Raw genomic sequence first — 27,825 nt, 5'->3', positions numbered from 1 at the left:
TGATAAAGTTGTATGTATATAACTTCATAAATATAGCGCTGCTGCAGATGTTCTTTTCCCAGCTGGTACGTCTACTCATGAAAAAACACGTTCATGTCCTCCAACACAAACATGATAAACTGAAATACAGAAACACAAAGCGTTGCCATGACGACCGACCTAACAATCACAGAGTATGGCAACGTGTGTTTGGCAGGGAGAAGGACAGGTAGCAAAAATAGGTGTGCTAAGTCCATCAGGCGGTGTGTAACGGGGGACTCAGGATTAGAGAGCTCTAAATCAGAGGCACAGGTGCTCAGATGAAGGCAAGCGTCTTGTGCCTTCTGCGTATGTTTTCTCTTAGCATCCAGTCCCTCTGGAATCACAGCATGATGCCGGTGTGCACATCCTGGTTTCAGATGCAAAACATTTGGACTGTCCTGAACGATTCCCCTCAGTCTGTGATCAGATCTTCTCTTCCTCTCAAATCTCATTCACAGTTCTGCATATTCAAACTGTAACTTCACACAGATAGTCTGTTTCTCACAAAGATGTAACTTGTCACATTTTATTGTGCTTCTTCGGCATTTAAGGGGGCTCAATGGGGTCACTATTTACATTTTCGCACCCAAAAAGAGTGACACGTCTGCTAAATCTCTTCTACCAATAGCTAATGCTATGAACTGTAAAAAACAACTAGTAGGATTTACTTAAGTTTTTTGTGTTACACTTAAAACAATAGCCTAAGGGGCTGTGTCCACTGACACACGGCTTGAATAATCTGGCTGCCTTAATTTTTTAATTAATTCAACATAAAAATACTAGTTAACATAATGACTTTGCATGAAATTCATTATATCAACCAATAAGTTAAATGAACTCAAAAAAAATAAGTAACCTGGCTGTCTTTAAATTCTAAGTTAAGTTAAAAAAAAAACGGTTTATTTTCGCAAGTTTTTACTTTGAAACTGCAAAAACTTTACAAAACTTTTACTCATGAACTGAAATTTTACTGAAAGATTTACTGAAAGAAACATTAAAAAAAGTGTGTAAAATTTACATTAAAATTTTTTTTGCAAAACTTAACACCAACAATTAAGTGAAGCCTACTAACTGTTTTTTACTGTGTACAGTAAGAACTTTCATGCTCCTGCAAAATCATTGGAAAATTTTAACTGTACTCCATTGTTATTGCTTAACACACACAGTCACAAACCACAGTTAAATCCACAACAAGGCAAAGTACCTTGTCTCCTTTTTCTCCTGTTTGCCCAGCCACTCCTTGCCCTCCCTACATAATATACCCAAAATATATTTTCAGAAAGGCAACAAACACACCACACAGACAGATACACACGCTGTTGGAACACAACACTGGACAACTAATGCAGACATGGGATAGTATAAAGCCGAACAAAATCATGACATGAGGGAGTGCTTTCTTCTGGCACACTCCACATACAAAAGCCAGAAGCAATAAATGGATAAAGATGATGATCTAAAAGAAACATGTGATCCTGTGAGCATCAGGTCTTTTCACCTTGAGGCTCTATAGGGTGGTCGTAAGACAGGAGTCAGGGGGATATGGAGAGGAAATGAAATTCCATCAAACTTAGACTAGTGAAGTACAGAAGAGGAAGTTTTGAAGAATTTGACATTAGATGTCTGGCCCATGGACTTGTTTATTTAAAGGGGTCGTATCATTCTTTTTATATCCTATTGTCTTTAACAATTGTTCTTCATTTATCTGACTCTTTGAAGGCTGTTTTGGCTATTGTGCCTTTAATCGGGTAGTTTGCTTCAAAATTGGTCCCCATTGACTATCCATAGCTACTTAGCTAGAATACTGTTTACTAAATACGATACTGTTTAGCGTGTTGACAAAATGTTTATATAATCTCATACTTGTAAGTCGCTTTTGGATAAAAGCGTCTGCCAAATGAATGAATGTAAACGTAAGAATTAAAGTTACAATAGAAAGTCAATGAGGACCAATTTTTAGGTGAACTACTCCTTAAAGAAATTGCCTCATTCAAAGAGAGGAATTTTGAGTAGTACGACAAATATTATCAAAATTGAATCAAAAGATCAAGAAAACTTTGTTCATGACCTCACTCTGTGTTTGTCCTGGTTGGCCGACACAGATGAGTTTAACTACAGGCTCTAGAGCACAATACTCAGCATTCATCAGATACTAAGTGAAGTAGCTGAAGCCTGTAGGGACTATTTGTGCATCAACAGGTGTAAACTTAACATGCATCCCACTTCTGTTTACAAAGCGCAAATATCCCCAGTCATAAACAGCCAGATGGTTTTGCAATGACTACAGCAAATGTACTGTATATGTGTACTAAGACAGTTATACGAATGGTAACATAAATCTTTAGATGTTTAGATTTACTCTTTGAAGATTTCAGCTGCTACTGCGACTTAAAAAAAGATGTTTTAGCCAATGTGGGGCTGAGAACATAACCTTCTCCATTTGCTGGGTTTTATTGCTTCTGGTTTGTACATGTTAACTCACAGAAATCCTACAAAGTATGTTGTCTCTCAAAAACCTGAGTCCTTTTTTGTCACATCCATTTTTACCTTTTCTCAAATAGAAAGCTTATAGACTGATATGTTTGATGTCTGGACTCTATGATCAGGAGTTTAGTAACATATTAACAGAGGGATCAAAATATTGGTAAGAAAAACAAGTAAAAAAAGTTATATTTTAAATTTGACTGAAAATGTCACATTCCTAATGCTGGAATCGCCACACTTCAATTGAAAGGGGAAGTGAGTCATTTAGGCCATGTTTACACTTGACTTCTTTTTTGAAGCTGCTAGCATTTGTTTTACATTATAATCCTATGGAGTAAACCGCGTTTTAAAAATAAATCCTGAGCACTTTTTTAAACGACAGCGTCTTTTCTGCTGCTCAATGGTTCAAAAATGTTCAACATTGCTTTTTTTATTAAAAAGGCGGCATTGACATTTTTTTCTTGTCAAAAAATAATTCAAGTGTGAATACTGCCTTATGCGGCACTAGTGTCACCAATCCAAAAATAATAGAGGTTTTCTAATACATCTCCCAAAACCCACCCCCTCCCATCCATCTGCCATTGGTCAAATAAACAGTCATTCCCTAAACTTTCACTATTGGTATATGTCGCTTACACACATGCATAAACATACACGTGCTATATTTACAGTTAAATAGTAAAAAGAGTCGAATGTGTCGCTTACCTTAAGGCCTTGATCTCCTTTATGACCCTGAAGAGGAACCGAGGAAAAGCAACATAAATAAATAAAGAGAGCCATGTGATATATAATGCAAAACAGCTTGATGTTCTTTTTCTCACTCCCTTCTAATAAAATTAAAATATTATTTTTGCAACTACTTTAAATCTATAAGATACAGAGAAATTCAAAAGTCTCGGACAGTTACACCGCTTATCTAAATAACCCATACAAGTTTCTGTTAAGTGTAGGAATTATAAGAACAAACATTTCTGTTCTGTGCAAAAGCTCTACAGCCACATGGCTTGGCAGCTCTAAGTAAACAGCAAAACATGAATCGATGTCACAAATAGTCATTTATCAGAAATTAATGCTCATGGGAGGCAGAAAGAGTCAGATTTTGATAAATTGCATTGGTAATGTGCCAAATAACGTATCTCCAAGGACCTTTAAATTGTAAAGCCATTGACTTGGCTCTGTGCCTCTCATACAGATGCATGCAAAGATCTTATTCTGAACAGACATAAATCGCTGGTTCTGCAGGTATCCACAGGGTGGTGCAGTTGGGCAAAATAACCGATTCACTGCTTTAGAGCAAAATACTTTTCACCTGAGAAATGAAACGTGATGAATATACACGTAACAAACACAAGAGTACTTCAATAGAGCTCTACTGTAATTCTATGAGGAATTTTCCATAAGCTCACTGTGCCCTATTTGACACGCTCGCTATCAATCCAGCCGTGGATAGTGACTGGCTACGTGTGTTGGAAAGAACTAGATGGTTCATGGAAGAAAGCTTAAGTCTACAAAGGTAGAATGGAAATGAAGCACAGGCAAGTTGCTCCAGAGTTCAAACGTGTAAAAGCGAAACAGACCTGAAGTACAGGCAGTAAGGGCAAAGTAAATCCAATTTCATGTGGGAAAATCCTCATGTGTTTTGTGTGCCAATACGTATTTCTCACACATTGTCAATCAATCTATGTATAACTTCTTGTAGCGCAAGCTGTTTGACTAAATGTTTTGTTAGGAAAAAACCGAGGCGTGTGTAGAAAAGAGTGTAATAAAGATGACTTCAATGGAGACAATATAGATTGAAGATGTTAAACAATGTTTATGTGGTTTTACTCTTTTCATGACTTGTGTTTTACTGTATTACACTAATCCAGTCCAGTACAATCTTAATACAATCTCTTATTACCTCAGGGGCAAGGAACTCAATGGCTTTAAAGGACAGTAGTACCCAATGAGATGCTGTTATCAGCCCCATGGTATTTCCTTTAAATCTACTAGTGCTCCATCTGGTATTTCAACTGCTAACCTTACAAGTAAACGCAGTGTTTCACTACCAACACACAAAAAATATACATTCCTTAAAGATACAGTTCTTGCCCCCAAAAATTCTGGAATCATTTGTTCACCCTCATGTTTTATAAAACCTGTATAAGACTCTTTCGTCTGTAGAACACAAAAGAAGAGATTTTGAGAAATGTCTCTTTGGCTTTTTTGTACATGCAATGATATTTCTTCCTTCTGCAGAGCACAAAAGAAGATATTTTAAAGAATGTAAAGAACCAGCCCCCATTCACTTGCATTGGTTTTGTGTCCATACAATAGAAGTGAATGGGGTCCAGTGCTGTTCGGTTACCAACTTCTTCAAAATATCTTCTTTTGTGTTCTGCGTAAGAAAGACAGTTATGAAGGTTTAAAATGACAAGAGGGTGAGTAATGATGACAGAATTTTCATTTTTGCCTGAACCATCACTTTAATCAATGGGTGCTGTGGAGCTGACGTCATCTTCTGTTGTAGGATTATGTAATAGGTTGACCCAGAAGGGAAGGGTGATTTGTGGAGAAGATTAATTATTTAAGCTGCTTAAACTGACAAAATGTTAGTTTTACCTTCGGGCCTTCAGGTCCACTTGGACCCACCTCACCACGATCACCCTGCGAGATAAAGAGAAAACAATAGAGAAAGATTAGACACCGAATGCTGCTTTACTAAATTGCAATTGAAAGAATAAATATTGCATAATAATGTATTTTTTTATTTTATGAAAAAACAAAAAATGTGACTATTAACTACAGCATACAGAGTTAAATTCTTATTAAAAAAAGACAACAAATTCACTTGAAAAAGCAGGAAGAGCTTTCTTATTTAATGATTTGTATTTTCTCTAATCCTCCCTATTTTTGCTGTACTGTGCAATGACTTCAACATCCTCTATCCTACCGGCTTCCTTAAAGTGATGAGCCAGGTTTCTATCTCCAGATTATAACTCCTCATCTAACATGACGTTCGACTATCCTCACATTCAGTAATGATCAATCCCTCTGCTGAATGATAAGTGACGTGTCACTCCCTTAAGTTTCTGTTTTATTCCTAAAGGTGCGCCTGAGCAGATGAATCACTTCCTGGTGTTTTCCAGAACCGAGTGAAGATACGTCTCTGATGCCTTTTAAAGCAATCACCGGTCCTAAATGTCTATCTTGCCTTTGAAATGTGCAATTGAAAAAGTACTCGGATGACCCAGTCACATATACATTACTTAAAGGCATAGTTCACACAAAAATGAAAATTCTGTCGTCCTTTACTCACCCTCAGATTGTTCCATATCTGTATACATTTCTTTGTTCTGCTGAACACAAAGGAAGATATCTGGAAGAGTGTCAGTAACCGAACAGATCTTTTACCTCATTGACTCCCATAGTATTATTTTTTCCTACTATGGAAGTAAATACGGGAATGAGATCTGTTTGGTTAAAGACATCCTTCCTAAATATATTCCTTTGTGTTCAGGAGAACAAAGTAATGTTTACAGGATTGAAACATCCCGAGGGTGAGTAAATGATGACAGCATTTTCATTTTTGGGGGAACTATTTCTTTAGCGCAGAATAAATAAAATGATAAAAATGTTTATCTAGTTATAAACTTCAATACACTCACCTTTTGTCCAGATACACCAGGCTCACCCTATTAAAAAGAGCAAATAAATGAGGAAAAGTCAAAGCCATTGACTTTTAGTCGGATTGCAAATGCTTTTATGAAGAAGTGTTTTTATATTTACAGGGAGACCACTAGATCAAGTTGTCCAACACCCGATAAGAAAGAAAAGTCTTTCTTTATAAGGTACTTCACGTCTTAGAGAGTAAGCCTCTAGTTACGGATGTTATTTTGACTTTTAGACCATCTTTATAGAGAAGTGTACTTCTGTATGGGATTAGTGCTTCTTAATGGACTTGAATTAAAGTTCCCCCGGTCTAAACTGAGTGGCAACTGATGCATCAGGGGAAATACATACTTATCCAACAGCAACACGGATAATCAATTATGGCGTATCCACCCCTTCTGCAGTGGCAAAAACAGAGCAGACCCGCCCCGCAGGCTGCTGAACTGTGTGTGAACTTCATACGAGTCTGTTTACGACACGCCTGTGGAAAATACTATCACTGCAGTTCAGCTGGACAATCGTGTGCTTTTCAAGCTCACCTTCAGCCCTGGTAGCATCTAGAAATGAAAGAAGGAAAAATCTCACATTGTAGAATTGCATTTTGAAGCATAAAAAAAAATGACAGACTTGTGATTTTATTTCAAGTAATGTGCAATGTGTGTCAAGCCAGTGAAAGTTAAAGAGCTAAACACTCACCCTTGGGTCCTTTCCAGGTTTGCCGGGTTCTCCAGGTTTACCCTACACCACAATGAACAAATTTAAGGAAGAGTTCACCTAAAAAATTCAATTAGCCTATATTTTACTCGAGCCGTCCCAGGTGTATATGACCATTGTCTTTTTGAGGATCAAGATCTGAGTTGGCTCTTCCCATTTAAGTAATGGCAGTGGATGAGACCCAGTTTTCAAAGCTCCATAAAGTGCATTCAAGTTATACATACGTTCCAGGGTTACATTTCCAGGGTTAATACATGTCTCGTGACACAAAACGTTACATTTGTAAGCAAAAATGATTCATATTTTGAGCTGATTCACTAACGTTTGGATGTATACAATATTTAAATTGTTCTCACTCAAAATGGCAGCTCGAAGGCTCAATGAATCTCAACTCAAGGTTGTCGCGTGTCTAGTGACCACAAGAACCAATGAGATTCCAAAGTTTCGAATGTTGCTGCTTCACTGTGGTACGAGTCTTGACTTTTCAATGTCATTGGTTGTCGCGTGTCATGTAACGACTAGAACAAATGAGATTCAAAAGAACAATGATAATTTTGTTTACATTCAAACTTGACTAAATTAGCTCAAAATATGAATTGTTTTTGCTCACAAAAGTGAAGTTTTGTGTCAAGGGACATGTATTAACCCTGGAAATATGACCCTGGAGTCGTATGGATTACTTTAAAATGGAATATGCGCTTACAGGATGTTCAAAAACTTGCTATCTATACACTGCCATCACCAAGCTTGGAAGAGCCAAATTTATTTTGTGATCTGCTAAAAAAAATTATTTTTTATTTGCCCAAAAAATAAATAAATAGACATGGCAATTGATGTCTAAATGATTTAATGTGAGAAGGAAAAATAATGTTCTAAGAGAATTTAGCAATCTGGGAAGTGGTTGCCTGGGACAATGGTCAATTATACAGTACTGTTAAATGGTCATTAACCTGAATGGCAAAATGGACCAATCAGATTTTTTTTTTGTGACTTACAGGGGATCCACTAGTGCCTGTAGGTCCAGGATTTCCTGGGGGGCCAGGAGGCCCCGGTGGTCCCTGTGCTCCAGTCTCGCCCTGCTGAGAGACCGGGAGTTAGCATCTGCGATATAGGGGTCAATTGGATATAAAGTACAATTTATAAACTCAGGGTCCACTCAGATTCAATTCATAATGTCATATTTTCAAGTGAAGAATTAATGATCCACTTAATATGTTATGTACTAAAAATCTGTTTAAAAAAACTGACTTGAAGCTGAGAGGAACCAACATCCAATAGTTGAGTTAAAATGAAATTGTCAGGATGACTTGAGTGGTTGGGTTACACTACATTAAAGAGTACCATGTTTGGAACATCTCTAATTAGCATTTGATTTTTATGTTTAATACACCCCAGGGTCAATAGGCTTGAATGTGCTTTCCTATGAAAATCTCTCCGATTTAACTATTAACCATAAACTTAAGCCTTTAACTGAACGAGCCCTACAATTTTACATGTGGTCTTACAGATCTTCTTCACCAAGGTCTACACAAACCACGTGGCCTCTTTTTAAAATAATCTTCTCCACTAAAGGAGACGATGCCAGACACAGAACGAGACTAAACAAAATCATCTACAGGAAAGTATCTAATATTTTCACAGCAAGAGGGTAATGAAAATAGGAAATAAGACTAAACAATATCACGCTACTTCTCAGAAGAGAAAAACAGCCGTTTTTCTTTCGGCTGTGTAGTTAATTTAAGTCTGTTTTCAGTATCAAAGAGTCTTCGTCTGGATGCCGAGGATTCAGTGTTGGTTAAAATAATATTATGTTTGTTTTAGAAAATGAAGATTTCCTGTATTCTGGCAACTACGCAAACGACAGACTAAATACAACAAAGGCGGATACTGTTGAAGCCCTGTTTTATCACTGTCTCCATTCAGTCTAAAACACAAAGCAATCCGAACATCCATCAGTTTCAAAAACATATTTTATCCGTTTATTCCTTGACAGGACTTGTCTAGATGCAATTTACAAGAACAGATGTAGATTGCTCAAATAGATACATTGCATGATCCCTATCCATCGCAAAGACACAACCCAACCTGCTGACCCGGTCAATTATCAGCAACGTTTATTTCTCAACACTGTGGTGTTCCACAGTATGTAACTTTCTCTCCAAACATGGTACTCTGGAATGGCGCACACAGATGCGCACCTGTGGAAATAAGATGGAGGATGGATGCCAACCAAGGTCAACCTGTGCCAGGGACACTTTCTGGAGCGAGTACTAGAGACTTACATCTTTAAAACAGGATAGAAGTCAGATATCGTCGTGTAGGGAGTGACAACTTCACTGCCAAATAAGCTCTTTCTCGGTCTTGTGTTTAGACTGTCATTGTGAGCATTATACAGTCAGAATTTTACTACTGTTTGCTTTTTCAACATGGCCGCAGCTCTGGTGTCTGTGCTCCGCTTTCACGAGTCATCGTAGACTGATGGAGGTTATAAAATGTAAAATTCGAACTTTTAAAGACTCCATGAAATGGATTGATGAGTTTTCTCTCCTGTTTTGAAGCAGTTCGTATTACAACAGAAAATGAAGACATTTAAAAAACATTATCAAAAGGCTAATAGTTTAAAAGGAAATTCATGTAATAAAATATAGAGATTTTTGCTTTACATTTTACACTTTTATCATTTTGTCCCAGACCTCATAAATTCACAGCGTGATACCTTTACGATCCCAAACTTTACCAGAGGACGGCACATATAAGGACAATCCATTATATATCACAAGGTTTTTATTGAAATATTGTCCCGTTATAACAGCTGGACAATGTCTGAAAAGCCAGAGACAGGCTGACAGAAGTTCTTCCTGTGAGGTAAAGCTTTGCGTGTCTATAAATTTTATGAACGTGACATTATTTCAGGAAAGTAGTGGACTATAATTCTTGACTGCTACCATAATGGAACTATTGCTGAGGCTTTGATATTAAACCCGGCTATATTGAGCCTCAGAAAAGCTGTGTAATTGTTAACAGCCTTGAATTTTCGGTTCGGCCTCTGAACACAGTGGCGCCACAGAGGTTTCCCGATGGGTCAGGCCCAGCTGGCACTTGGTAGACGTAGGTTGGCATCCGCAGGGAAAGGGTGCAGAGGATGGCAGAGAGAGATGTACCTTGAGGCGCTTTAGGATTAGAGGGCTTATTGAGGGCATGTTGCGAACGGTGATGGGCAACATCTGCTGAGGTCACAAAGCACAGGTGGGCAACGGTGCACAAAACCACCAGGCCAACAAGTTCATCGGGAGGCCAAAGGGAGGAAACAGGCCAGAGGGAAGGAAATGAGGGGAAAACAGAAAAAGAAGTAAAAACAAGACAGTGAGGAAACAGCAAGGCAAGGAGATAGAACGAGCGAGTAGGAAACAGAGAGCCAAAGGGACTTAGCATCGCTTTACAGAGTCAAGGGTGCATTACAGTGGTGTGTGTGTGTTTTATTCATTTAAAATTTTAAAATAGATGAAAGTCTCTCTGATTATAGTAACATATAGTGTCATTATACTGTTTCAAATAACATTTGCATAATTGTCAGTAAGTATTAAACTCCACTGTGATGGCACCCATAGTCTCTGCGGCAATGCTGTGTAGATCAGGCTGGATTCAGTCTTGCCACAAAGAGAGTTTCGCAATACACTTACTGTGGCATGTCCTCCAACACAGGTGTTGACAATACGGCGTTTCTGTTAAAATCAGCAGCATTACAAAGTACAGATTGAAGAGTTATTGACGTATATACGTAGTTTAACAGATTAAGACAAAAATATTTGCCTTCTTTCCGGGATATGCCACTATTTCATAGCTCTGTTTGATTTATTTGTTAGAACATCATTTTTTTATTTTAATTAGCTTTTCTTAAATTTCTCCTTTGAAACGCCGTTTTAAAACTGTAAAATATGTATTTCTTACGTAGCATTTTCGTCTTTTCCAGTACAAATGTCTAAAAATTTGAAAATTCTAAAATGACATAAGATATTAAGTACATATAGCTATATAGCTGCCAATGATCGGTATCGGTCGATAAAAAGGAATTTTTCACACTATTGGCTATCCACGTATAATTTAAAAACCGCCAATGATCATGGCTGATATACTGTATCCTGTCAATCAAAAGAGGACAAGAAAATGCAATTTGTACTCTGTGTATAGAAAATGTTAAGAAACATCATCAGTTTGATGTTCAGTATTAATAATCATTATATGAACCAATAACATTCAGAAAGTTAAGAAATATTTGTTTAATCTTCGGTGTTGGTATTGGCAGATATCACAATGAATAATTGGTATTGGTGAAGAAGTTGAGTATCATGCATTCTAATATTAATTTATGTTTTTCCTGAAAAGTTATCAATATTAAGTGAGCTTATGTTTAAATCAAGCAAAAATATCTGTCCGTGGAGTAAGAAAAAAAGTAGAATTAAGTTATGTTTATTTTTCTGGTCACACTTTTTTTAAAGGTCCAATTCTCAGTATTAAAAAACCATTAACTATGACTTTTGCCTCAGTAAACTACTAGTTTGTTGCTTTTTAATAGTTAGTAAGGCAGTTGTTAGGTTTAGGTACTAGGTAGGATTAAGGAAGTAGAATAAGGTCATGTTGAATATGTGCTTTCTAAGTACTAATAGACAGCCAATATGCTAAAAATAGGCATCTAATAAGCAACTAGTATGTAGTGAGAATTGGTCCCTATACTAAAGTATTACCATTTTTCTTACCCTGCTATATTTGCTTGGTTTAGGCATAAACTTATTTTATTTAAAAAAGTGCTTGTCTATAAAAAAAAATGATCTTCTATTTTAAGATGTTTTAGACATTTGTACTGCAATACAAGACAAAAACTATCATTTTAGTGATGTATCATGTTTTGCAGACATTGCTTCAGTGAATTTCAGAGTATGAGGAAAATACAGACAAAGAAAGAAGGCAAGTTTTTTAATCTCTCCCAACAGCAGGTGTTTTTCAACAACCCCACCAGAATAGAAAGTACTCTATGCATATTCAGACCAATCAAAATGCAAAAGACTTACAGTATTTATGTATTGCACATTTACAAAAAAAGTCACATAATTTGTAATTCCAGATAAATTTACAGTTGCATAGTGTACTTTAGAATAATATACCACAACCATTAAAAGTTTCCTCAGAGAGCCAAAGAGAAAGCAGGCTGCACATGTATGTGCCAATGTAAATTGCTGTACTGTTTTATATCAGGCAGCAGTCTCTGGATATCCCACATGGATAATCTACAGATCTCGGCTATATCTCTCTTTGCAGCAGGACTGTGACACACATATAATGACATTAGGGATGAGCGAGCAGCCCACAAACCTTCAACATCAGAGTCTGACTGGAGCGCAAAGCTGCCAGCGTTTTCAGTTGGAGTCCCTGCTTAAATCCACCCAACATACAAATACATGGATATGTGGGTACGGATACATACAGTAAACACATGCACACACACACGTAACACACAAACATACACACGCACGCACACACACGCACACACACACACACACACACACAGGTGTGATCATATCCATTTTAGCTCCACCACTCCAGGGCTTTTCATATAGTGCTCAAAGTGACCTTTAGGTTTAACCCTGAATGGAAGTATCCATGTACAAAAAGACCACCCTTATATCCCACCCAAAAAGACCCCCTTTATGTTCAGCTTTCTAAATAGTCCACTGCCTCCCATGTGGGCTGGCTGACATGCATGACAAACAGCTTTGTTTTGATACGATATATTAGAGATAATGCATATTTCCTGTATACACTAGACTATATATCCACATTACAATATAGTTAAACATGAAAGATACTTCCGTTGAAGACAGATTTTTTTTAATAAATGATAAGAATCGACCACAAATCCTTTTGTCCTAGTTTTATATAGCGTGCCATTTTTGATATAATATAATTGATAAAATAGCTTCAAAATGCCAAAATTACTTAAATTGGCCAGGGCTGTTACCATATCCCTATAACCACATCAAAAACTTGGACGTGTTTTACAGAAAGCTTTATCAAATCTTATTCAGCAGGCTGTTTGTAAAATTGCCTTGTTTACATGAAACCGTGATTTCCCAGAGAGAGAGAGAGAGAGAGAGCTGATCTACTTTGAGGCCCAGTCTTGGCATGCTGCTCCATGTGCTACCTAACTGAGACAGCACCAAGCTGTCAATCTATTTTTCCCTCACTTTAAGGTCTCCGAGCAGACAGCCAAACATTTTGTACATGTCTGTTTAGAGGTAAACAAGACAAATCACTCAGACAAACAGAACAACATCACGTAAACCAAAATGAAAACATATGCTTGTGGTTTTGTTGAATACACCACACCAGATAGCCTTTGAATCATACTTGGTAGCTTATTTTTAACAATAAATGATTCATTCAGTGGTCTTTTAATGAGGGTTTAATAAAGATAAATGGACGTTGACTTACCCTGTGAGTATAGTCACCACACACACCCTATAGGCAAAAAAACACAAAAATTAATCAGCGTGCCTATCTACTAAACACAGTATATAACATTTACTTTTATTTTAAATTTTTCTATATGTTCTTACCTTCTCTCCTTTTGGACCAGGTTCACCCTAAAAAAACAATAATTTAAGCAATTTAACTTCATTGGAAACAATTTTAATATGGAATAAAGAACATATAAAATATATTTCAAAATTCTTACTGGAACTCCTTTAGGACCACGAGCACCCTGGGAAAATAAAAAAATGGATATGGAAGTTTCACATAGTTTTTCATGATTAACTTTCCTGTTTACAATCAACAATGGCAAATTTCTTAGTCATAACATACACAATTGCACAAAATAACTAATGCAATATTTACAACGTATTCAAAACACAACATTCTTTCTTTAAACAGATATAAATCTTAAAGAAACCTTTCAATAAAACATAAGATCAAAAACCCAGCATAAGGCAGAAATTGTACTATAGTTAAACCCCAATGGCATGTTCAAAGCTGGAGCGTTTAATCCGATATTGTCTTACAGAGGTGTTATTTTGAAGTGTACTTTTCTTTTGAAGTCTTGTCACCTTGCCATTTCTTATAATGCCATAAAAAAGAAGATAAAAGTTGTACTATATTTCATAAGGAGCATTTAAAAGGGAACAGCTGGTGAGCACAATGTATCTGACCATTGTCTTTCATCAATATCAGAGTAGGCTCTGGAAAACATGTTTCAAATCACAGTTTAAAAGGACAGCCTTGTTTTAACACCCCAGGCGGTTGAACTTATATAGATGTTGCTGGAAGCCACTTTCGACAAAACGTGGGTAAGTGGTCTTATCACACATACATACACACGCCGGCAACGCTCAGCAGTTCAGCCGCTCTAATCATAAATCAAACGACCGAGTGTTGTTCTTGTGAATTTATACGGCCACGCTAACCGGCTAGATAAACATCACCGACACAAGCCATCTCGAAAACAAATAGCTCTACTGGTGAGTTTTATGGACACTGACAAATTTATCTTTATGATGTGTTTTACCTTTTTCTCTTCATGACAAGCTCTCTTTTAGGGTGAATATAGTTGAGTTTAGTCCAGTAATATTTCATTGGGCAAAGGGAACATGACAGGCCTCATTATGTTGCCCTTCTAGTACTTAGATTTGGATTTTAACATGTCAATTAATACTAAGGTTAAGGTCGAAATGTGTTGTCATGTCCTAATAAAAGAAAAGAGATGATTTGGCTACTAAATATTTCATTTCGAAAAAAGAAAGCTTACCATATCTCCCTTTGGACCATTCTGTCCCTGTATAGGGTGGAAAAACACATTTTGTCCAACAAAGTATCCACTTTGTGTAAACATTTTCGATCGCATAAACTACTAAATATATACAAAGGTCATTCTTAATACACATATCATCACTGGTTTCATCTGTTATGGTGTTCATGGTGATTTTCTTTTAATAATTGCCATAATCATTATTAACATAATTATCCGCATCATTGCTGTTTAATGACCATCAATTACTGCCAAGTACTTTGGTGCTTTAGTTCAGAGGTTCCAAACCTGTATCAATTATTCAAACATTTTCAAAGAATCAAGCAAAACTCACAGGTTTCCCGTCTAAGCCAATGGGACCCTGAAAGAAAGCGAGAGAAAGATGAAATTGTGAAAGGCCAAAGCGGCTCAAATTTTCTTCCAGTCTAGACTAGCTCTCTGATATAAGAATGTTTATGGAAAAACACGTACTTCCTTAAGGTTCAAGCTAGGATACGGGTCAAGTGTTAAAGAGCAACACATTACAGACACAGTGAGCTTACTGTATTCCAAGTCAAATCACTGATCAGAGAGAGTAAGAAATACCTGAAAAGAGTCTTTATGACCAGAGCAAGTAGGCAGAAAGAGCCCTGGGACATAATGTATACTCCTTAAATATGCTTCTACATTCTCACGTTATCCCTTATCTTCATTCAGCTGAATGTGTCTAGTCTACTGTAAATTCTGTAAGCCACAGTCATAGGCCTAAGCATCCTTTAAATGATAGGAAACAACACCTAATTGATGGCTTTCAAACTAACTCTATACAACTGGCTTTAGACAAAAGATGCTTACCGGAAAACCTGGAAATCCTCTAGTACCAGGCTGTCCCTGAGGGGAGAAGGAAAGAAAAAGAAGAGTTATTTTCTACCCACAAAAAAACATAAGGATTATGTTAGCGTGTTGAATGGAGGTCTGTGTTGAGAGACGCTGCCTTGTTTCCTCATTGAAACATAGCTGTGTGAGTCATAATTGAGTTTGAAGGACAAGAGCCTTCCTGCCTGGTTGGAAGCACTTTGTGAAAGAAATAGACAAATAAAACACGAATCTCAACAATAAAAAAAGCAAAAATTAATAAGTGGTCTTTATTTAATACGAGAGTCAATGAGAAAAAGCTTGTGAATGAAATAATGATTAGTGCAACATTCTCCTGGGAACAATAGCAAGTTTGCTTTCCTGAAAAAACCTCTTGGAACCCTTGGGAAAAGAGGAAGCTATTCAATATGCCTGGCAAAAAAAGGGGCTGTGTAGAGAGACCTGAGAGAAAATTACAAGGAAGAGGTGAACGGAGCTAATGAAGGGGATTGTATGTCTGGGTCTCAGGTAGTTATTGAAACATGGCTGATTTTCTTTTCCTTGGGAAGCTGAGGTCTGTAATAACAGAAGTAGTGGCATATGCCCTCTAGAATCACTCAAAACAGGGCTGACAACACTCATTTTCATGTTACGAAACAGTAACGAGACGTACCAAAAAGTGAATGTGCAAAGAAAAGAATCTGACATGTTTCTCCAAAGAAACAAATTAAGCAACAAATGATGTTATTTTTAGAGTGATTTAATGAGATTTTCATGATTGCACTCCAATCATAGAGTGAAACACGGATTACTGAACGTACTTTTCAGGCACTTTCAAGACAGACACAATTTTTCAAAGTCCATTTTAATAAAGCCATGAATAAAACAACCAATGACAAGACATAAGAAAAGATTGAGTGCCGAAATCTTAAAATAGAGTTAGGTAGCACACTGGCTTGTGACATAAAAAGGTATAATTTACAGATTATTTACTAAAACTACTAATTTAGTAACCATTAATATAAACACTTAATTGTTTTTTAAACCAAATAAGGCCTGAATATAATTTGATGAACTTAGCTAAAAAACAAAAAACAAAAAAAGCTCATTTAAAATATTACTAAAACTACAAAACTTTGCTCTTCTTAGTTCTTTCCTGTCTACCACTACTTTCCTCTTAATGAAATAAAACGTTTTTAAAACACTTATTAAAACACTTTAACACTTGTTAAAGGGTAAAATGGCGCTCAGTAATACACATCCTGCCATGAAAAAATATGATTAGATGTAATAACACCTCAATACCTGAACATCATCTTTACGACTTAACTGCTCTGTGTAATCACCCTCTTTCAGGAAGTGTGAAAAAAGTACCTCCTTGGCTAAAGCAGTCGTTTCTGCCGGCCTTTCCAAATCTCCATCTCTAATCAACCTATGTGAACTCCTCAAATGTGAGGACAAGGACCGTGCGGCCAATTCACCTGCTGAAGAAAATTCACTCTTGAATGATTCTTGCTGTCTACAGCACTTTCTGCCTGATATCCACAGTTGAAGCCTTATTTGAGGTGATGGGTCAGAGGTATGAAGAAGTATATAATCAGCAAAGTGCAAAAACAGATGTCTGCCGGACGGACCTGCCATTAGGTGTCCGCAGCCCGGCAGCCAAGAGTGCGAATGAAGCAACCGCAGTGCCAAAGCTCTGCACGGCATGAATCAGAAAAGGAAATTGTGCTTCTGACGGTGTAACATTACGCTTTTGTCTCGCTCGGTGGAATGTGTGGAAAGCGAGAGGGTGCCAGATCAGGACAAGCCCCATTTAATCTGATGGCGGACCACTTCTTTACACTTATTTATTAGAGTGAAACCTGTAACGTCTGGATTATAATGACAAGGGGTGGGATGTTTTCATTCCTTGCTACTAATGAAGATGAGATTCCAAATGGCCGTCATTACGTGGGAGTCGCAGCCCGTCTATGTTGCGATGAAGCGTTAGTGCTTCCATACAAGGCGCAGCAGGAATGCGTTTGTGATCACGATTGGCTGAGATTCATTAGATTCGCTTGACATGCAGTAGTGTGTTGGAAGACGACACACTACTGATCCTGCTTTATCTTTCTTAGACCGTTTATTTATCGAGTTCACTTAGGGGTGGTCTGAAAGTGCAGAAACACAATAGATGACCCCCTTGCCAAGAAAAACTTCGTAAGGATTCAAATGCAACACTTTTCTACTCTGGAGATCTGAGATTAGCAGGAGGAGATGATGAAGAGTTTTATTAGTGACAGAGCAAACACTTACAGGAGGTCCTCTTGGGCCAATGATAGACAGACCCGGCTCCCCTGGTGCTCCCTATGGACAGATAGAGAGGTAGAAAGATAGTGAGAAGAAGAACTGACAGAAGAGACTGATATCCATGCTATACTTCACCTAGCAAATGCACCAAAGATTCATTTACACAAAAAAATAAGACAAGAGAGAAAAAACAACAGCCTGCAACATCTGTTTAACATAACTCTTTCTAATCCACCTCACAGAGAGACCAGTCTAGAAGGAACTGCATGTGCCTCCGAGGCATATGTGCTGTGTTTTGGGTTCTCCAAGTAAAATGTCAGCAGACCGACACTTGGTTCTCATTTCAGGGTCGTAGTTTTCGCCTTGACAGCGTGGAGAGGGGTCAAGGAGCACTGCTGAGCAAACAGCAAATGGCCCGGCGGGCTGGTTATGTGGCGCAAACTAGGTGATTTGCACCGTGTTGGCCTGTCTGTTGCGCTGTACCAAGCACCACCAATCCTGCAAAAGCTCTCAGGTTTCAAGCACTTTCCCTAATTAGCTCTCTCCTGTGAAACTCTATCACGAAGACATCTTTGATGACCCAGCCATCCATCAAATTGTGGACAAACTTTAATTCTTCTGGTTGAATGCCTGCTTTAGCAGGAGGTTGAGGAATATTTATTATAGTCATGGAGATGTGTTGAACACGGCTGATACATAAGACAAGGAAAAGAAAGGACTCCTAAGCTTTGCCCCCGAGGTTTATGGTTACCCACAGAATCTTGAAGAGATCTGTGCAACAGGACAACTGAGGATCTAGAGATATCCCTTTGAAAAGGCTTGCGTTACAAGCATTTGGCAGCTAGGAATGGGTGTCGAACAAAGAGTCCAAATATAATCGGGCAAAGCTGGAGCAAGTTCAGCTCTTAAAAAACATGCCGTGCAACCCGGGTGATATTTAAGAATTTGACTTACTATCGAAAGATACGATCTTAACAGATTTAATTTCGCACCGCAAATAATCCTTCTCTTTAAAGAATACCTTGTCTCAAGCTAGCAGTTCTTGCTGAGTTCAACCAATCAATCATCAACTTGTCTTATGGCATTGCTTTCCAAACGCAACCACTGAAAAACCAGACAGAATTTCAAGAACGTTAAAGTTGTAAGTTTGCGGGCTAGCTTGCCTGTTTATCCAAAGGGGGTTGTCATATCTAATGAAGTTCCACAATCGAAATGTGTTGTTCGGTTATGACCACCCTTAGCCGGAAGGCAAAACATGACCATGCTTACAAGGAGTAAACCTCTGTAACAATTAGTCAATGGAAATATCAGGGAAGCCCATTGGATATTCTGGATGGGGAACCGGATGCTTGTTCCAAGTCCATATATCGTCTGGTTCTCTCCTTGTCGACCTGGTGGTCACACTAAACCCTTTATTTCTCTTCCAAGTTCTCCATAACCTCAACGGCAGTCTTTTGTTGGCACATACAGTACGAGTGAGGACGTTTCACTAGTTTTCTGTTGTGGTGAAGGATGGGAAACATGTTTCTCCTCACATTGCATGTTCTCCGTCAGACAGTAAATATCATTCCAGTTTGATGAAGGAAACCCGCAGAACTGCTGGCTTGTACAAACACTAAAGGCAGCTGCCAAATGGGACTGGTTAAAAACAGCTTAAACCACAAACGCCACAACAGGATTTGAAGTTAAATGTACTGAATCCAGTATATACTGCTCAACCATAGCGAATAGAAGCACATTTATGTTTCAAAATTCATACAGGAGTTCTCAGCAACGATATTCATTACAATTTTGGATGGTTTTCGGAGTCTTTGGATACGTCCAGACGTGGTAGGGTTTCGTAAGCTACTCTATTCCAAACATATTCTGTAGAAAGTGGGGAGTCTTAAATTAAATAGCTCCAACTTAGAGTACTTTTTACAGATCTACCACACCGAGAATAAACACAGGTAATCTAACCATTGTGAGAAACGTCTTTTGTGACCCCGATGCCTTTCGAAAGAAATCCTAAAGCATCCCTGATATAAATCACGATACCTGCTCACAGTGTCTGATGGGCTCGGGTCTCCCCCCACCCACATTAACAGAGCCACCCACAGTGAGATAGAGTCTGAGTTTTGCACATGCAGGCCGATGTCCTGCACTTACCTTCTCCCCAGAGTTCCCCTTTATGCCCTGGTCAGTCACAGCAGACACAGTCACATGCACAGTGAGGAGGAGAGAGACAGAGAGGAACCAGTGTTAGAGAGGTTCTAGAGAGGACACAGTCATGCAGCAGCCTGTGACGCTGTTTGGTGGTTGGGGAATGGGAGACACTATTTTAGGTATGAAAGCAGTGATGTGGGTAGGTTGTTGAGATGTGTATTGAGGGGATGAAGGGATTCTGATGATAGGTCAAGCTCAAACCAGCCTAAAAAGTACTTGGAGCTGGTTTAAATAGTTTCCCAGCATGGCCAAACTGGTCTTAGCTGGTTAGGCTGGACTAGCTGGACTTCCAGATAACTGGTTCAAGATGAATCCCCATCCCAGGTAGGATGCTGCTTAGCTGCTTAGCCAGTTGTTTCCCATCTTAGGCAGCTAAAATGCGAAGTATTTTTCATTTGCTTGTTGCAAGGTGCAACAGACAAAATGTCCAAGTCCAGAGCTGGGTTGCCAGATCTACATAACTAAAAATTCCCCAATGACCCTAGCCCACATATCAGAGTAAATTAGAAAAAAGTTATAGTAATATATTGCAATACAATTATTTAAGTAAAAGTAACCCTAATTTGTGAGTAAACTTGGCACTGGGCAACCTTGGTACATAGGCACAATATGGCTACAAAAGCAGTTCTTAAAAGGGGATTTATTTAACTTGTTTCTCACTCTTTTCTTAATTTTGCAAGTTAAGTTTGAGTTCTAAATCATTTTCACAAAACTTTAATGCCCAGAATGTTTTCTTTTATATGAAGATATAGTATTTTTAAAGCAAATCTTGTCAATATTGGGGTAGCGTTTTTTTATAAATGACATTAATTACAGGAAAATAATTTAAGATGCAACTATTAAAACAGGGTAGAACTGTCTAGAACCTAAAGCACACTAATGAAAATAAAAGGTTAAAAAATCGAAAACTAAAAAATCACATCAAACCAGCAAACTGACTTGAAGACCGGCAAACCAGCTCAGACTAGATAAGGCCGTTTGATTTTCCTTCTTTTTCAGGAGACCAGCATAAACCAGATAAGACCATCGAACCATCTTAGGCTAGTTTTAGCAGGTCAGGCGGGGTATTGAAGGCTAAATGGGGCACGGAGGCACTGAAGTGTTACATTGTTGTCCTGTGGGGAGTAATGGATAGTAGATGAGGGGGCTGCTAACTTTTCTCACAGACAGACTGGTCAGTGGAGGAGGTTTGAGGGGGGAAGGATAAGCCATGACGAGTGAAAAAACACTTCCTGTGAGAGTCTAAAGGAGCACAATGTAGTTTTACGCCGGGTGAAATATGGAATGCTCTGCGTGGGGCTCGCAGTTTGAGTTTAACCTGCTTTTAGGGAGGGATTGTTTTTCAGGAAAAAGCATTAGACATTGAGTTTAGAGTATGCAACTATATAAGGGTCAAGAGTTTGGAATGTCCCCATTTGAGGACAATGGGGTTTTATCAGCGTCTTGCTGAAAAAAGTAGAGAAGAGTAGCTGGGTTGCTCCAGTGGGACATCTATACGATTTCTAAATAAACAAACAGGTGCAATATTTATGGATTTAGGTGAAATCTGATATCTTTTGCAATGCATTATGTTGCACTTATCTAAAAAGTATCTGTGAATGCACAAATATTACAAAAAAATAGCTTGTAAATTATGCTTAATGTAAATTAGCTTGCAACTGGACTGGGGATTGTCTGAATTTTCAAATCTGTTTCTCTCATTTTGTATTTGTTCATGTATTGTCACTCTCTGGCTGTTAGATATATAGCTAGAGTATTTCTTCCATTGGTTTCGCTGCACATTTTAGCTTCTCAGAATGCAGTGTGTAACCGGTTAAGAAAAAGTGCTTCCTTGCGGTCTATTTTCTATTTAAAGGTGAACAAGTAAAGCATTTTCAGATAACTAAGCAGCCAAAACAAATACACTGAGTACTAACTAGAAAGTGTTTCTCATTAAATTGAGCCAGAAAGAACTCTGGTCTTCAGATATTATTTGCATGCAACCGGGGGGCCGTGAAATATTTGAGACTGCACAGGCAGACATTTTTCTGACCACTATGGCTGTGATGAAGTGGGAATTATTTTCTATAGACTGGTGGCCAACATTTATCGGCTTTAGTTATTGGTTTATATTACACAGCTCTGCTGAAAAGCCGAAACGGTTCATAAAAAATTGGATGGAAGTCAGTGCTTAAACAGTCAGAATGAACTAGAAAATGACACACCCATTGATGTTGAATATTTCATATGATGTGCTTATTCACTTAATGTGACTTTCATATGTTTGGCATAAATCAGTGCCAAAGTGTCACCTTGCCATTCATTTAAAGTACAGCTAAAAGGTTTAAACATAAATGATTTCGATGGCATGCCACTATGAACTGATGACTATTATATACAGTACAGACTACTTGGGCTTAGTACAAATTCACTCACCATTCTTCCAGGAATGCCCATTGATCCTTTGTCTCCCTAGTGGTCGATGCAAAACCAAAAGGAAAGTCAGAAACAATGAATCTGACAGATTGCATATCTACAGTTTACAGTAACTAATCTAAGTTTAACTTCAATGCACTTTTCAGCCATTTGTTGATATTACTGTACGTGGCTTTCCGTACACAAAAGTTAGTAAAGTTAAGCTGACCACTAAGTGACAAAACGCTCTTTATTCCCAAACATTTTCTTAATGAATGCTAAAGCAGCAAACATGCCAAAGACTGTGTCGGCATCAAAGGCCATCAACTACGCAAGGTTTTAAAGATAAAGCGCAGAGAAGGAAACAAGCAGCAAGTTTCGATAGCAATTATACAGTATAAACTGTATATGAGGTTAACACAGGTCAGCTTTTTCCAGCTCCATCTTATGTTGAAGGAAACAAGATCATATTCGCTAGCTGACCATAAAAGATGAAGTAACTGAATAAGACAGCAGCCTGGGAGCGGACGGTCATGTTGGACAATTATAAATTCTATCCGGTCATAATTGGCTATTATATCCCCACTTGAGCACCCCACCAACTGCACTCTCTCAATGATGGAGAAACTCCCAAAAACATATGGTGAATTTGTACAAAATCTCAATATTTGATATTATTTACTATGACAAGAATTCACCATCTATCGGTCTATTCACTGAGCATTCTCAAACAAATGCTCCAAACAAACTATGTACCTATAAACCCTTGCCATAATGAAGTGACTTATAATGGAAAGTCGTCCGTTCCTACAGCTGTTTTTATTTGCATTCCTTACGTGGCAGGTCAGTGTACTACAGGGGCAGCGGGTGTTGACAGCCAGCTGACGACTCACTCGAATAACACGTAATGGAAAAGAGAAGGTGGGTGACGGTGCTGTCTGGCCAAACCCACCATAACTCAGAAAGCAAATTAACTTTTGCTAAATCCCTGAACGTATGGCTGTTGACTTGCTAGTGTTTAGCTATTCTAGGAAGCGTCTACATTCTTAGATTTCAATGTGATACGCTATAGTATGTTAAGACAAACGATGTCATACTAGAAGTGTGAATTTGATTGTACTTCAAACTTCAATTTACTGCAGAATGTCCCAAGAGGGATGATGCTTGAGGAATGCCCTGTCCAAGGTGCTGATTTAAAACAAACAGAGCGTAATCCCATTCAATTGTAAATATGGCTTTCCTTTACATTTATGTGAGTATGGATGGTATACATGTTTAGTGTATGACTAAAATAATATCAACAACTAGACAGGACTTGTTTACAAAAATTCACATTAAGAATTTAATGAATACGAAATTGTTCACTGAAAAATTATGTTTTAGACATTATTTAATGACCCTTATGTTGTTCTATACCAATGCTTTTATTTTGTCCATAGAACCAAAAAGTAGACAATTTTAAGGATCTTTCGATTAAATATGAATAAAATGTTTGTTGAATTATGATCTTTATCTAGTCTGAATCTTTGAAGTCTCACTAGTGTTTATATTTAAAAATTAACCTACATTTTTATTTGACCTACGTGTTCCATAAAAACAACAGGAAGCTTCTAATTTTTTATGACGCACTATTCCTTTAAATAATTGCATACTTGGAGGAACTTTAGGTATATTTCTTTTTTTACTCTTAAGTGTGTGAAGAAAACACATTTTCCCCACCCATCAGACTCAAACTTCATCACAAGAATTTCACCGATCGTCAGGGGCAAAAGTATTTAGACGTCTCTAGTCGAGCATTAGATATCCGCTGCTGTGTTTTAAAAGGGGCGGTGAACTCTGTAAAATGAAAGTTCAGTGCAAAGTTTACAGATGAGTCAGCCAATAGAAGATTTCACTGGACAATTAGGGAAAATTTGTAAATATCAATGTCACTGTTGTGAACAAAAGTTAAGTTCACAGAAAGAATCATTTATTTTCGAAAATTTGTTTGGAAATATTCAGCGGAGTTGTTCTATGGGGGCAATGGGGGTTCAATGTCTCTAAACCAATTTGAAGAATTAAAAGAATAAAAATGAAAAATCATTAAGAACATGAATAAGTCTGCGCTTCAAAGATAATATGTTTTCTGACTTATTAATATATATACAGTATATATGAATGTGTCACAGACATACTGTACAAACCACACATAGCCCTTAATAGTTTAAAAAGTAGCCTGCACGCCAATGTCAATATTTTTGGAAGACCTAATCTTTTGGACACATTTTATTTGAACTTAGAAAAAACTTGCCACCCACCCCATGCTCTTTCATCCTAACAAAATACTACATTTCATTTAATTTCCTGACATTGCAATCAATCAAAAACTTTGGCAGGGATAATATCCACACTTTGACCAAACCTGTCAACAATTTAAACGAAAAAAGAGCTAAAAACGAGCTGTTTCTTCTGTTTCTCCATCTTTTTGGATTTTATGGCTAACTTTCACAAGGACAGCTGTCAGGAGTGACGGGAGTTTGCAGGTTATAATTGGCAGGCAGGAGCAGAGTTCACATATAAGAGGGGCTTCTTCTAACATGCCGTAATACAAAACAGATGTTTTTGAGTTTTGGTGAGTCATTTTAGAATTACAGCAGAAATTAAGAAGAGTGGATTCAGACAGACGGCAAAGAGCCTGAGAGAATACAATCATACGATATATATACAAAGTGCTAATTTGCAGTATTAAGAGACTTCTCCATTGACACTAAGCCTAGCTTTGCTTATATGGTTCGGTGGGATCCAAAAGTCTGAATCCAATAGATTAAAGTCAATTATTTGCACAATTTAATTTAAAAGTTTTTACAAAAAATGATAACAATTAAACTGAAAACGCAGAATAATGGTGTCACATGGTATGGAAACAAGGGTGTCAATGTCACAAATGTACTCCTAGAAAATACTTTTAAATTTACGTTTTATAGCATAAATAGCTATAAATTTCAAATACTGTCCAATGAAACTTGCAATCCATAGCTCATGCCTTAATATCACCATCTCTGTTTGAAAAGAAGGTTTCTTTTCATTGGTTAAATTCAAATGATGTCAAACTGGAATTTCACACATTCCTCATAGCTCAATTGTTTTTTGTTTTTTAACCAAAAATGTTGCAAATTTCCCCTTTATATTCTAGTATTTTCTCAGATCATTGAAGCCCATAATACATAGACACTACTGATGAAAAATATTAAGATAAATAAAGAACCACATATGCTCTCTTTAAATAAACTGATTGTATAAACCCAGTCTGTCCGTTAAAAGGTGCCTTTATCTATGACATGCTCTTAGCTTTTAAACAGTAGCTGTTTTATGTGCAACAGACAGACAACAGAACAGTGAGACAGTTACCGGAAAGCCAGCTCGTCCAGGTGGACCCTGAGAAAAGGGGTGAGAGAAATGGGTAAAGAATAAAGAAAGAACCAGTCAACATTATTGATTGAAAGAAACACATCACGCCATTATAAAATTCACAAGGATTCAGTACGTTAATTTTTAGAATGACCCAAATGGGATTTAATCAATGCAAAAAATAATATTCAATAATATTTTTCCAGATCCAACGTTAAATGTTATTATGGCAAGGCCTGAAGATATCATTTCGCAAACAAAGTAAAGAAACATTCCACAAATGTAAACAGCATCAAATGCTTGTACAACAATTTTTTTTAAAGAAACAATCCATCAAATTGATCAAAATTGATATTTAAGTAGTGTACTTCAGTATATTTGCTGAACCATTTTCCATCATATGCCATGAACAAAGAAAAGTCCTTCTCTAAATGAAAAAAGATGTTCAATCAGAGGCTCTTTCATGCATGAAACATACTGTACAGTTGAATGTGCTGGCAGGGGATTCCTCTATTAACCTGATCTCACAACATCTCACGCTTCACGTAAGAGCTGATTGAGGACATCCCTCTGGTTTAAATCAAATGATCTGCACAGTACTCCTTTATGCTACTTTTCTACTTCTCATCAGAGATTTAAAGACACCGCACTTAATGGTTAAAACCTGACAGCTGCTTATTCATTCAATGAAAGATCTTTGCAGTTAAGACCACCTCCATTATCTGATCATGTAGTCACGGCTTATTTCACGTGTCTGTAGAAGCGCGTACAAGCGTGTGTTTGTTGGCTTCCTCTTGGCCAGCCGTATGGAGAGGGAAGCGATATATCAAGCCTCAGCCCAGGGGAGGAAACTATAGCAGACAGACAAAAACATCCGTGCCATTATCTTCTGCATGTGCTCTTTGAAAAAGACCGAATAAGACCGTATAAAAAAAGAAAGGAAATGTTAGACTCCGTGAAATGATTCGAAGAACATCATTTACTTTCCTTATGGTGATTTGTTTTGTGCTGAAACAGGAGCATTTTTTTTTGTAAACAGCCAATAGCCTTGAGTGTACCTTACAGCCTGGGGGAAAACCAAGATTGCTCGCAAAAGACTTAAAGGGATAGTTCCCCCCGAAAAATTCAATATATTGTGTGAAACACAAAAGAAGATATTTTGAGAAATGTCCATACATTGGAAGTCAATGGGGGCCAATGTTTTTGGTTACCAACATTCTTCAAAATATCTTTTGTGTTCTGCAGAAGAGGGAATGTCATACAGGTTTAGAATGACATGAGTATGAGTAAATTATCAAATAATCTTCCATTTTGGCTGTACTTTTGTAGAAGTGTGAGAAGTGAAGTGTGTGGGAAAGATCTAGTCAGTCACATGTGTGAAAGTGACGGCCGTAAGTTGTGTCACAGCTGTATGTCTGCTGGATGTCACAGCACTCTGAGATCAGGAGCTAGTGTGCTAGCTGCTGTCATGAGCATAAGAAAGATCTGGAGTGTGTATGGCAGGATGGCGGTGTGTATGACTGAGTTTGTCTACACGTGTGCATGAATGTGTTGAGGTATGAGTAACAGGTCTAGGGTGAAGGCCCAGATGCTGAGTGGGAGCAGGCAAACGAGACCTGCCGGGCTTCTCACGCTGCCCGAAGGAGAGTCTGTTGAGGTCAGAGTTCACCCACCGGAAGAGCACTTCATTTGTGATCCACGGTAGCAGGCGTACATGTGGATATCATTTAGGCCACAGCGCTGCTAGGTAAATGAAGGAGGTCCCCAGAGGGAAACAGGGGCGACCGCTGCCCTAAAGGCCGGGATTGCGTGGGTAAGAGATATTCAGTGCACAGAAGGCGCAGTTCATTAAATACATCTTTAGGGAAAACAGTTATATATTTGGTTGATCACATCTGTTCATTCAACTAATATTTATTTATTTCTATAGAGTTTCTACCAGGCTTTTGACAACTTACATCGTTGCATAGCAGCTTTAAATTAAACAAATATTAATACAAATAATATCGACAAAAAGTTGTATTAGGAAAAAATGTTGAATGAAT

General features: G+C 37.8%; 1 protein-coding gene across 5 annotated transcripts in view; it reads right to left on the bottom strand.

Moving 5' to 3' along the window:
• col13a1 (collagen, type XIII, alpha 1) overlaps positions 1–27,825 on the bottom strand; it is an 85,704-nt gene that overhangs the window by 23,157 nt on the left and 34,722 nt on the right. For 3 of the 5 annotated variants that reach the window (XM_056760304.1, XM_056760308.1, XM_056760307.1), the window contains exons 4-18: positions 25,781–25,807; positions 17,801–17,851; positions 15,503–15,538; positions 15,003–15,029; positions 14,669–14,695; positions 13,601–13,627; positions 13,482–13,508; positions 13,357–13,383; positions 10,551–10,592; positions 7,866–7,949; positions 6,853–6,894; positions 6,696–6,713; positions 6,153–6,179; positions 5,107–5,151; positions 3,211–3,237 (exon numbers count right to left, since the gene is read on the bottom strand). In XM_056760304.1, the coding sequence (XP_056616282.1) occupies positions 3,211–3,237; positions 5,107–5,151; positions 6,153–6,179; positions 6,696–6,713; positions 6,853–6,894; positions 7,866–7,949; positions 10,551–10,592; positions 13,357–13,383; positions 13,482–13,508; positions 13,601–13,627; positions 14,669–14,695; positions 15,003–15,029; positions 15,503–15,538; positions 17,801–17,851; positions 25,781–25,807 (534 nt within the window). The remainder of the gene's footprint in view (positions 1–3,210; positions 3,238–5,106; positions 5,152–6,152; positions 6,180–6,695; positions 6,714–6,852; positions 6,895–7,865; positions 7,950–10,550; positions 10,593–13,356; positions 13,384–13,481; positions 13,509–13,600; positions 13,628–14,668; positions 14,696–15,002; positions 15,030–15,502; positions 15,539–17,800; positions 17,852–25,780; positions 25,808–27,825) is intronic. The other 2 variants (XM_056760305.1, XM_056760306.1) reach the window with 2 other exon arrangements.

Source organism: Triplophysa dalaica, chromosome 11, assembly GCF_015846415.1.
Source record: "Triplophysa dalaica isolate WHDGS20190420 chromosome 11, ASM1584641v1, whole genome shotgun sequence".
Taxonomy (NCBI): domain Eukaryota; kingdom Metazoa; phylum Chordata; class Actinopteri; order Cypriniformes; family Nemacheilidae; genus Triplophysa; species Triplophysa dalaica.
Note: the sequence above shows the minus strand (reverse complement) of the source record. Positions and strands in the feature narration are given on the sequence as shown.